This window comes from Moschus berezovskii, chromosome 28 (assembly GCF_049115385.1).
Source record: "Moschus berezovskii isolate FMDL1 chromosome 28, NW_MosBer_1.0, whole genome shotgun sequence".
NCBI lineage: Eukaryota > Metazoa > Chordata > Mammalia > Artiodactyla > Moschidae > Moschus > Moschus berezovskii.
In genome coordinates, this window is record NC_142487.1 from 2261063 (window position 1) to 2274217 (window position 13155).

At 35.6% G+C, this 13155-nt stretch overlaps 1 protein-coding gene across 4 annotated transcripts in view; it reads right to left on the reverse strand.

The window, feature by feature from the left end:
• RBBP8 (RB binding protein 8, endonuclease) overlaps positions 1–13155 on the reverse strand; it is an 80946-nt gene that overhangs the window by 42562 nt on the left and 25229 nt on the right. For all 4 annotated transcript variants that reach the window (XM_055417105.2, XM_055417104.2, XM_055417102.2 and 1 more), the window contains 2 exons: positions 9294–9336; positions 6151–6246 (listed from right to left, as the gene is read on the reverse strand). In XM_055417105.2, coding sequence (XP_055273080.2) covers positions 6151–6246; positions 9294–9336 — 139 coding nt within the window. The remainder of the gene's footprint in view (positions 1–6150; positions 6247–9293; positions 9337–13155) is intronic.

Here is a 13155-nt window from a genome sequence, read left to right on the forward strand (position 1 = left end):
CTATTAAACTCGAGAACTATTAAATCTAGAGGCCAAAAAGAGCACTGACATTGAAAGGTCAGTGAAAAACACTGAAGGAGCTAAGTGGCATTAATCAATTCTAACGAAGTATTTTTTAAACATCACCCTACCATTTTCCTTACTGTTTCCAAGAATTCAACTCTGATATATTAAAATGTCATAAGATATCATGGAACACAACCTCTTGAAAACCTTAGTTTCCAAGCTTAAAAATGTCACTGGTATAGGCAGTTATAAAATGAAGCAATATTCCCCAGCTTGTTTATTACTTCTAGTTTTCTCCAGTTTACGGCCACTTTTAATATTAAAGTATCTGTAAAGAGTCAACTCCTGATTGTTCACTGATCCTAGCTTGAATTTAAATAAATGTGAGAAAATAGGATAGTTCCTATTTCCATCAGTAGGATTCCACTTCTTTCCTCTTGTCTGTCTACCTTTAACTGCTGCTTCAGAGAAAGAAAAAACAGCCTCAATTTCACAGGAGAATGCAATTTCAGTAGCTATAAGCAGGTTAAAAGGGAAAGAAGAATAATTCTACTTTAACAGCCGAAAAGCATTAGGCATTCTGAGTTATATTCCAGCTTGTTCATAGAGATGAAGAAATAAAAGCGTTCACTTTGCAGTAAAACTTACCATATAAACAAGTACGTTCAATTGTTTGCTATACCCTAAAAAGACTTCCTCAGATTTATTCATTTTCATTCAAAAGGGTTTCACGAAACACTAAGCAAAGGAGGAAAGGAAAGATATAAGCATCTGAATGAAGAGTTCCAAAGAATAGCAAGGAGAGATAAGAAAGCCTTCCTCAGCAATCAATGCAAAGAAATAGAGGAAAACAACAGAATAGGAAAAACAAGGGATCTTTTCAAGAAAATTAGAGATATCAAGGGAACATTTCATGCAAAGATGGGCTCGATAAAGGACAGAAATGGTATGGACCTAACAGAAGCAGAAGATATTAAGAAGAGGTGGCAAGAATACACAGAAGAACTGTACAAAAAGATCTTCACGACGAAGATAATCACAATGGCGTGATCACTCACCTGGAACCAGACATCTTGGAATGTGAAGTCAAGTGGGCCTTAGAGAGCATCACTACGAACAAAGCTAGTGGAGGTGATGGAATTCCAGTTGAGCTATTTCAAATCTTGAAAGATGATGCTATGAAAGTGCTGTACTTAATATGCCAGCAAATTTGGAAAACTCAGCAATGGCCACAGGACTGGAAAAGGTCAGTCTTCATTCCAATCCCAAAGAAAGGGAATGCCAAAGAATGCTCAAACTACCGCACGATTGCACTCATTTCACATGCTAGTAAAGTCATGCTCAAAATTCTCCAAGCTAGGCCTCAGCAGTATGTGAACCGTGAACTTCCAGATGTTCAAGCAGGTTTTAGAAAAGGCAGAGGCACCAGAGATCAAATTGCCAACATCCGCTGGATCATGGAGAAAGCAAGAGAGTTCCAGAAAAACATCTATTTCTGCTTCATTGACTATGCCAAAGCCTTTGACTGTGTGGATCACAATAAAGTGTGGAACATTCTGAAAAAGATGGGACTACCAGACCACCTGACCTGCCTCTTGAGAAACCTGTATGCAGGTCAGGAAGCAAGTTAGAACTGGACATGGAACAACAGACTGGTTCCAAATAGGAAAAGGAATACGTCAAGGTTGTATATTGTCACCCTGATTATTTAACTTATATGCAGAGTACATCATGAGGAACGCTGGGCTGGAAGAAGCACAAGCTGGAATCAAGATTGCTGGGAGAAATATCAATAACCTCAGATATGCAGATGACACCACCCTTATGGCAGAAAGTGAAGAGGAACTCAAAGGCCTCTTGATGAAAGTGAAAAGGAGAGTGAAAAGGTTGGCTTGAAGCTCAACATTCAGAAAACGAAGATCATGGCATCTGGTCCCATCACTTCATGGGAAACAGACAGGGAAACAGTGGAAACAGTGTCAGACTTTATTTTTTTGGGCTCCAAAATCACTGCGGATGCTGACTGAAGCCATGAAATTAAAAGACACTTACTCCTTGGAAGGAAAGTTATGACCAACCTAGATAGCACATGAAAAAGCAGAGACATTACTTTGCCAACCAAGGTCTGTCTAGTCAAGGCTATGGTTTTTCCCGTGGTCATGTATGGATGTGAGAGTTGGACTGTGAAGAAAGCTGATCACCGAAGAATTGATGCTTTTGAATTGTGGTGCTGGAGAAGACTCTTGAGAGTCCCTTGGACTGCAAGGAAATCCAACCAGTCCATTCTAGAGAAGATCAATCCTGGGTGTTCATTGGAAGGACTGATGCTTAAGCTGAAGCTCCAATACTTTGGCCACCTCATGTGACGAGTTGACTCACTGGAAAAGAGTGTGATGCTGGGAGGGATTGGGGGTAGGAGGAGACGGGGACGACAGAGAATGAGATGGCTGGATGGCATCACCGACTCTGTGGACATGAGTTTGAGTGAACTCCGGGAGTTGGTGATGGACAGGGAGGCCTGGCGTGCTGTGGTTCATGGGATTGCAAAGAGTCGGACATGACTGAGCGACTGAACTAACTAACTAAACACCTATAATGAGTACTGTCCGTGCTAAAATACAACAGTGACCAAGATAATGTCACTTCTTTTAAAGGGTTTACAGTCTACTAGAAGAAGACAGGCAATAATAAGTATTTAAAATAAAGCATGACCAGGTGGCACAGCAGTAAAGAATCCACCTGTCAATGCAAGAGACGCAAGAGATGTGGGTTCAATTCCTAAGTCAGGATGACCCCCTGGTGCAGGAAATGGCAACATACTCCAGTATTCTTGCCTAGAAAACCACAGGAGCCTGGTGGGCTACAGTTCATGGTGTCACACCGAACTGGACACGACTGAGCAGACACACGCCTACATAGGATTCACATTAAAGTGGAAATACAGGATACTATGAAAGCACACAGCAGAACTAAACCTAGTCTAGGAAGTCAGGGAAGGTCTCCTAGAGAATACATTTAAATTCAAATCTATGAGTAAGAAGACTCAGCAAGACAAAAGAAGACATTTGGTTCAGTATTTGAGAACTAGAGAACCACAAATCCTCCGATTATGAGTACCGATTTTCCCTTTTAACAACAGTTGAAACATAAGTTTCCTATGACTGCCAAAAGAGCTTTTAAAGATATAAAATCTATCAGACAACTATGGTTTAACTGCTTAGTTCAGATTTTTTTAAAAATGCCTTCTATCTACTTCTTTAGTACAGTGACTCTTCCTTAGATTAAGAGAAATACTTTTCTTCCGTGAAGGAAAGTATATAAATTTAATATAATAACAGTAGTAGTAAAACACAAACAAGCAAGCCACATTAAATTAGAACATTTTATTATCTAATTTATCTTTATTGCATTAATTCCTTTCATCTAAACATCTCCTCATGTTTTCACAATATTAGGCTAAGAAGTAAGAATCATTTCATCTTATGAAGAGTAAACAGCAAGTTGCAGAATTACCACTAAGAAATTTTAATGAAATACATGTTATTTTTTAGAGGTCTCAGAAAAACTTGCTCTAGACTATCATTCATTCTTACATATAACATAAAATTAAAGTAAAATTTTAAGTAAGTAGAACTTTACTAAATGGTACCTACTTTGACATTTAAAGGTAGCATTTAATTAGTAGCAATTTAAAAGGAAAATAACCAAAAACAAACCAACCTTCCAATAAAACAAGACTATGATAATAGGCAATGTTGAAGAAGTAATATTTCAGAGTACCTGTTTTAGTAACTTGATAGCAAACATAAATACTCAGATAATCAGTTAAGTTGTAATTTATTTATACAACATTTATAAAATTAAGACAACACATATCAAACCATAGAAATCGGGAAGTTTGGGGATCAAATTTAACCTAATTATTCATTAGCTATGTGATCTTGGGAAAGTTTAACTCTTTGTCAGCATTGTTTCCTCATTTGTAAAACTGATTTATCATCTACCTCACAGGGTTAAGGTGAAGATCAAGTGCTGGATACCTGGATATAACATCAGCCCTCAAACCTATCAGATCCTACATTTAAAAAATAATGGTCAGATATAGATCATTCTGTTTCATTAAATGAAACTTCATAAAATGAGGGACAAACCTTAAAGTAATCCCAGAAGGAAATTTTAGAGTTGAAGAAAGGAGAGAAAAAGCTGTGAATAAAGGAATGGGCTACCCTCCTTGTCCCTCCCCCAAATTAACACTATGTAGTGGAGAATCCCAGGGATGGGGGAGCCTGGTGGGCTGCCGTCTATGGGGTCGCACAGAGTCGGACACGACTGAAGCGACTTAGCAGCAGCAGCAGCAGTGAATTTTAGGCTCACCTGCCTAAAAATGTAACAGTGAACAGAATGAAAGGCAACGAGAACATGTGGAATAAGAAACAGTGGAGAAGTGTAACACCCACATGAAATCAGTTACCACAACCAATAAATAGAGAAGAATCATTTTTAAAAACTGCAGAATAAAAATGGTAATTTTAACAATTAAATGTATTCACTAAATAAAGGACAGTAATTTAGAAAATACTTCTACGGGAAAGGGGCACTCATCCACTGTCATTTCTTCTCAGAACGAGCCCGGAGAAGAACAACTCGCTTAAGAAAAGAAGCACAAGATGCAAAGAATAACAGAACAGCAAAAACTTTAAATCACAAAGTGAAGAAATGTTCTGAATATGTTACAAAGGAATATCCTCAAAAGCTAAAATGGAAGATGACTATAGCTTAGGGATGAAATGTATTAAGCCAATTCAAGCAAAACATAATGAAAACTTTATCTTGTGATTTTTTCTTTAGTGTACTAACCTTGAGCCCTAAGCAATTTGTGAATGATCAACTAAACAGAAAGAGTGCTGGAAATAAATACAATCGGTCTTTGAGTGTGGCAACCACAAAAACATATCTCCTATTGTAGGAAGTAAAATCACTGGCTCCAACTGTTGTGCTCTGAAATCCTTCACCTGTTCAGACAGGTGACCACACCAAGCATCTCAGTCAGAAGCCAGCCAATGAATGAGCAGAGCAGAACCTCCCACTGGCCTTGTCAAACCTTTCCTAAAATACAATGCAGCCTAAGACCTTCCTTTTTCCCTTTTTTTTTCAAAAGGGTTAGATGTATGGATATTTGACAGGTCTGTGGTATACCTAGAGGGATGGTATTATTCCTAGCCCATAGAGCAACACCTAGAACATGGTACAGGGCTCAACTATTTATTGTTAAATTTAATTAAGGCTACAGTGTGAAATTGGAATTCAAATTCGTATTTCTGATTCTAAAGCATATGGAGCTTTATATATTCCAGAACAGGCTGCTTATTTCAGTAAGTGTACATCCACAGTGATAGTAGTCGTGGATAACAGAGAACTCAACTTCAGTTTGCCTGCATACGGAGGAATATCAGATTATTCCACCAGTAAAGGCACAGCAGCAAAATTAAACCACCAGCCCTCTTGTAACATATACAGAAATAATAATAAAGGAAAAATATTAACTATAAATAAAGCAAGAAGAGACACTGTTGGTTGTAAGTAGTTCAAGGTCCTAAAAAGCACTTACAGTTCAGACAAGGGAAAACAGCAAAATCTGTCTTTTCTAATGTAGTGTTAACTTCATAGAAGTGGGAAAAAACAAAGTTAATAGGTGGAGGTGAACAGCATTATCTTGGGAATTCTCAGTAAAAAGAATCCCTGGAATGCCTGAAAGTGGAGAAATATGCAAGGAAGAAAAGAGAATGGCAGGACAGGAGTTAGGACAGAACTGTGAAGCAGTTGCCACCTATTCAGAAGTAAAAATGGAATTAAATTATCAAATGCGTTAGAACACTGATAACCTTGAGCTTGTCCTACATCAAACACCAGATAAAGAAACATCATTTAAAGGATAAACTGATGTGGTTGCTATAATTAATGAAAAAACAAACCTGTAAGAGAATATCCTTAATTTCATAAGCTATTTATCCAAAGTTGACCTAAAGTTGGAAAAAAGATCACTTTAATTAAGCCCCAGAACTGATTACAAATGAACACCAATGCATATTCTCTATTGGAGGGAAACCACCTCTTACTCAAGAGGACCCAAAGAACCAGACTCACCGATCTTCTAACACTTTAATGGTTTCATGAAGGACTTTCTGTTGCTCTCTCAGCTGTTGATTTTTGGTGAAGAATTCTTCTAGTCTTTGTGCATCTCTGAAAGTCAAGCAGTAAGTTGTTTTTTTCCTTTTTAAGGGAAAAACACTCTTAACAAGGCTATTCTGTCATTAAGAACTCCAAAGCATGATCTCACCATTTACATATTATGAATCTGTTGTATCAAAACAAACACAAAAGGTGAGATTTGACTATTTTGTTAATCAGAGATCAAATTATACTAGAATTTGCTCTGCAGTATTTTATTTTCTATAGAAGTATCTTCCTAAGCACCAGGTATTCATTACACAATGCTGGAACACAGTGAATTCTGATGCCACCACTGACTCAACATGGTCAAAATAGCTATTAAACTGTACACTTACTGCTTATTTTTATTATTTTATATACATTTATCAGAGAAAGAAATGGCAACCCACTCCAGTATTCTTGCCTGGAAAATCCCACGGATGGAGGAGCCTGGTAGGCTACAGTCCATGGGGTTGCAAAGAGTTGGACACGACTGAGCGACTTCACTTCACTTCATCAACATAAATAGCAGGTAACTCTACTCATATTGCTTCTATTCCAACTATGAGGGATTTATACTTTGTGTTTTTACAAAGTTTTGTGTTGCTTAAACTTTTACCTGGTATTACTTTTAAGCCAGGGTATGCAAACCAACCCTATTCTGATGTCTCCTAGGTTTGAATCTCAGCTGCCAGGTACCAACTGTGTGACCTGGTGCAAGTAACCTAAACTCTCTGTGCCCCCCAAAATGTGGATACATTAGTATCTACCTCATAAGGCGTTTGCAAGGACTAAGTAAGTACTAATGAATATAAAGCATGCAGAACAGTGCTGGCAAATAGTAAGCTCTATTTAAGTATTTACCATTTTGATTATGGCCAGGAAAGAACAGAGACATCTGAAATGTTCTTCTGGTAGAGTATCTAGTTAAGGCTGTGCCATATTTTACCCCTCTGTCATTACATTTCAGGAAAAAAAACCCACATATATAAAATATGCATTTATTTTATGAAAACCCATTAGAAACTGAATTGGGATTCTCTGTGTGATGTGGAAGCTGAAAATACAAGATAACAGAGTGGTTCAAACACCTTCCCCAAGACCTCTCAAGGGTCAAAAACATCAAATCAAATAAAGGTGGCAAAAAAGGAGATGTCCATATGATGGTATCAAAATTGCTAATGAATGTAGTATGAGCAAAAAACAGGTGAGCAAAACAACTAAGTCAAAATGTCAGATACCAATGAGGGTATGTCTTAAATATTGGTTGAATATTTGATACTGAATGACAAACTAATACAGCTAAGAGTGGTCTCCTGCTATACAACAAACATTGTTCTGGTAACATATGTATAGAAACTAAATTTTGGAAGCAACAGCTGAAACTAGTAATTAAAAAACTTCCAATACTTCTTGAAAATATATTTAATTCAGAAGCAGCACTAGGTTTTCACTGATCCTATTTTGGAAGCATTCAACAAAAATTCAACAGTCAACATTTCTACATGTACAATTTTATACATGAATTTGTGTAAAAGAGAAGCATTAGCTATGTACAGAGACAACTTAACATCAGAACACAGGCATAAAGCAATTACATGATAGACAAATATAGTATAGTTATTGATTTTTTTCTAACTGCTTCTTCCAGGTGGGAATTCCTAAGGACTGAGATATTTTACAAATATAGCTGTTCTAACAACATGGAGACCAGAGATCTTATTACTGTACCATGGTGGTCTATTGTAAAATATACTTGGAAAGGGGGGTTATGGTAACACAGGCAAATCCAAGTTCCTGGTCCCACAAAGCAATGACCTAGTCTTCTGAAAAATGAAGCATCCTTTTACTTCTCTGATTACTCACAGGGATTTACTTACTTACTCATGCTTCCAAAATGTGTAACCCCAAGCTACCTAAGGTAGGCAAGGCACAGAGTAATCACAACATATATTAAAAGGCTGCTAAGAAGATCAAATGACTGTGCACCATACACTGAAGTAAAGCATAGATTTAGAAATGTTATAGGTGACTTTTGAGAAAGTAATATTCAACAGTCATTTACAAATTAAAGGTTTTTCATGTGGTTGTTTGGTTACACATGTGGAGAAACACCTCTTGTATAAAAAAAATATCCTCACTAATAAGATACACATCCTGAAATTTAGATGTTTAAAATGACATCTTTAAAGTAGGAACATGCTGACTTTCAACATGCAAAGTATTTAAAAGTACCACTAATTAAGAAGAATCATAAAATTATTCTTAAAAAAAAAACTTTTAAAAATGTATGATTTCATATATCTGTATCTAAGCCATCTTTCAAACATCACTTTCTAGTTGTAATGGAAAACTTCACAATTTCCGATTTCAGATTTTAATAGAAAAAATAGTGAGGCGGTTGGTAATTCCAGATTCAGGAATATGAAAGAAGTGAGACCTACTAGTATATATACTGTAAAGCAAGTACAATATTATTAGTCACAATGATGTTAAATTTTGTTGTGAATAATAATATTCTACTAGGCCATCTGTTTCAGATTTCTGAATGTAGAAGTTCTAAAAAACCATGAGTAAAATCTGCTCCTGACTTAGAAAATCAGATCTGATTCTGGGGTTAATAACCAAAACAATTCAGGGGAACTGCTGGGAATTTCAAGCTAGTTAAAAGGGGGTCTCAGAATATCCATTTAGTTTTCATTTCTTATGAGTTAGAAATCCCACAATTATTCTGCTCCCCATCTTGGAGTATCTTAAATTCCAGGTATTAACCATAGGTGAGAAAAAAATGCCGTTAACAAATCAAAATGATATATAGATCAGTTTCCATCTTAATAAGTATAAGGAAAAAGATTATATATATATTAAAATTATATTAAAATATAAATATATTCAAGTAATACCTAAGAATATACTCTTATTATTTATAATTATTGATAAATTATTATTCTTTTTCCTTTAGAATTTTGAGTAACTTGCTGTCAACTATACAAGGTTCACACTAAGTAGGTCAAATAGGACATCAATATCAATTACCTTATAAATAAGACACCAGTATTATATATACTGATACTTACAAAATTCGTTCCTTTTTCAGTTTGGTTACTTTCACTTGTAAACCTGAAAAAGAAAAACAAAAAAAACCCACCGTATTTTATTTATACATTTTATCACTTCTAAAGCAGTTAATCTAAGTTTCTTTATGCCTCTAATGCTTCACTATTAAATCACTTGATTCTGGCCTCTGAACAGTGAGCCAAGTCCCATTAGTTTGAAGAATATACTTCCCTTACTCACACCCTTAAGTCACAAAATATCTGCAACATTGTTGCTCCGAGTCTATTGTATGACAGCCAAATAGAATGAAATTTTCTCTACCTAAAGTTACTTCCTAATAGCATGAGCAAGCATATAATTAGATGTTCACTATGAATGAAGGTTTATGTTCTGGCATAGCCTATGTATTTTGCTAACAGCAATACTGCTTATATAGGCTCAAATCTTCTGGGATTAAAACAGATTGTGTCAGGAAGTCCTGGACTAGGAACACAACTGCTGACAAGGTACTTAACAAAAGGCACCACTGTATCTAGTTCAAGATATGCATTACATGTGTTATATGTATTTTTAATTTTGAGTCAGATAACAAAATATAAAACTACTCCCTATGCTACTGTGCTGTGTTCAGTCGTGTCTGACTCTTTGCCATCTCATGGACTGTAGCCTGCCAGGCTCCTCTGTCCAAGGGACTTTCCAGGCAAGATACTGGAGCAGGTTGCCATTTCCTACTCCAGGGGATCTTCCTGACCCAGGGATGGAACCACATCTCTTGCGTCTCCTGTACTGCAGATGGACTCTTTACCACTGAGCCACACAGGAAGCCTATACAAGATGTTATTACCACTGGGATAAACTGGGTAAAGAGTATACATACAGTGTGAATCTATAATAAGTTCAAAATAAAGAAAATTTATGGAAAAGTATTGAGAGAGTTGGAACACTGTGAAAATGTAAAGCATTATAATAAAAGGAAAAATTTGTTAATGTTAAAAATAAAAACTGGTATGATCTTTTGATTTTCAAGAAGTCTTTTCCATCTGTTCAGTTAGTTCCCTAGCTGGGGAAGATTATTTCTTTTTCAGGTGATGATGACAACTCAGAAGACCTTTAAAGTACTTAATAAAGCATTAACTCATTTTTGAAGAATTAAGAAAAGAACTTGTGACCCTACTAGGCCAAAGACTAGAGTCAGCAGTTTTCCATTCTCTTCTACCCTCCCCAAAGTGTGTGAAAATTTAATTTTGGCTGACTTCTAAAACTCAGGTCTGCCTTTAGAAGTGAAAAGGAGCACCCAAGATGAAATGGATTATTGCTATGAACCATTTTAAGAAAAGGAACAATGAGATATAAAATCCTTAAAAACTTCAAAAGAAAATTCTTGGGAAACATGGAAAGACTACTCTTTTATCTTGTAAGCGTTCAACACCTGCGAGGCATTTGTTCTGTCATGCAGACTAGCCCTGAAGCAGGTTTATGTTTGTATGTGTATGTATGTGTGTTTAAATTTTAGCATTTGCTATTCATCAAGTCAATTAGGCATCCACAATTAGAACCCCTATAAAGTGTGCTTTAATCCTGCTCCACACCCATCGGAAGGAATGAGGCTATACGACAATGCAGCTCCTGTATGAACAGGCAGTCTGTTCAAAAAAGTATTTGGGATTGTTAACACTGGAAACCTGAGATACCCAATGAGAAAACAGTGCTCAAAAGACCAAAAGCACTGTACACCCAACACCACGTGTACATGAACTTTGGACAAAATGAAACAATTAAGGGCCCACATGTGTACTCACATAACAGAAGAAACAAATTTAAGAATTCAGAAATAAGACAAGAATTCAACTTGTCATAAACAAAATCATTGCTATGTTAATTTATACTCATTTTCATTCGCTACCCAGAACAAATCATTTATGTATATACTGTCACTGTAAAACAAATTATTTACAGTTTTGAATGATAAATTGTAAGTCTAATAACATTTTTCTTGACAAATAGTGGCTTTACATATAGCTTAAATAACTAAACTTCTACCAAAAACATTACTATTAGTATTCGGTAACTGCCTAATCAATTTTAACTCCAAAGTAAAGACATTTGTCTTTATAAAATGCAGCCACTTTTAAGGTGGGTTTAGTTTACTTTTAAGATTTAATTATATCAAAATGGGTAAATTAACTTTTTGTAGATTTTATTGAATTTATGTTAATACAAATGGAAAATAATACATGTGACAGTTAATGACAGTATTCTTTTTTAAACTGAATTATAGTTGATGTACAATATTATGTTCTTTGTTGTTGTTACAGGTGTATAATTAGTGATTCCCAATTTTTAAAGATTATACTCCATTTATAGTTACTATAAAATATTGGCTGTATTTCATGTGTTGTACAGTATACACGTGTAGCTTATTTTATACCTAATAGTTTATACCTCTTAATCCCTTATCTTAATTTGACCCCCACTTACTTCTCCCCACTGGTAACCACTAATTTGTTCTTTATATCTGTGGGTCTGCATCTTTTTTTGTAATATTCATTCGTTTAATTTCTTAGATTCCACATAGAAGTGATACCATACAGTATTTGCTTTCCCGTCTGATTTCTTTCACTTGGCGTAATACCCTCTAAGCACATCAAATTTACTGCAAATGGCAACGTTTCATTCTTTTCATGGCTGAGCAATATTCCACTGTGTGTGTGTGTGTGTGTGTGTGTATTTACACACATCTTTATCCATTCATCTGTTGATGGATACTTACATTGTTTCCGTATCTTGGCAATGGTAAATAACACTGGTGTGTATTTACCTTTTCAAATCAGTGTTTTTATTTTCAAATATATACCCAGGAGTGAAATGTCTGGGTCATATGGTAGTTCTACTTTCAGATTTTTGAGACACCTTCATACTGTTTTCCACCGTAGCTGCACTGATTTATATTCCCACTGACAGTGTATAACAGCTCCCTTTTCTCTACGTCCTCACCAACACTTGTTATTTGTGTTCTTTATAATAAGTCATTCTGACATGTATGTAGTGATGTCTCATTGCCCTTTTGATTTGCATTTTCCTGATGACTAACTTTTCATAATAATGAACAGGACACTGATGTTATGGACCAAAATTACTTGTCATTCCTTTCACTGCTAATCTGTGTAGTCTTAATATGAATTTTATCTTTTTGGAATTTTTGATGAAACATGGGAAAATAAATGGAGCAATCCAAAAGTGAATCAAGACATATTTATCCTGTCATATTAGAGCCTCCGTACTTTCCGTTTCTTCAAAGGGGTCCAATTCTGTCCTCACAAATCTGCCTCACTTTCTATGAAGCTGATTACCATATTTACCAGATATAGAAAATATTATGAGATGTTGATGACAGAATGTAGCATGGACAAAAAACTATTATTAAAATGGTAGCACTCTGAAAAATATTCTAAATTCCATCTTATAACTTGTGCTTTTAAAATAATAAACCAGATACTGACAGGGATTTTAAAACATAAAAAAAAAAACCAACCCCAAAACCCCCTTCATTCAAATGAATTCAAATGTATTTAAGTTTGTATGCATATCTAAGAAAAACTATGTAACTCAAGTATTACATTAATAACTTTTCCATTTTTTTTAACCTGGACATGAAGGTTTAGAAGTAATGAGTCAATTTTGATTCCTGTATATACTTCAAAACCTGCAAAGTCTGGACAAGTCCATGTTTGATGTCTTTCAAGTGGCCTCTTACACTGGTTTCTCCAAATGGATCCTCTACTTTCAAACAAAAAAAAATAAAGTATCCTTCAGGCATGTCTTTGATGTTATAATAAGAGTCACAGGACCTGATTTACACAGAACTATGTGGAACACACTGAC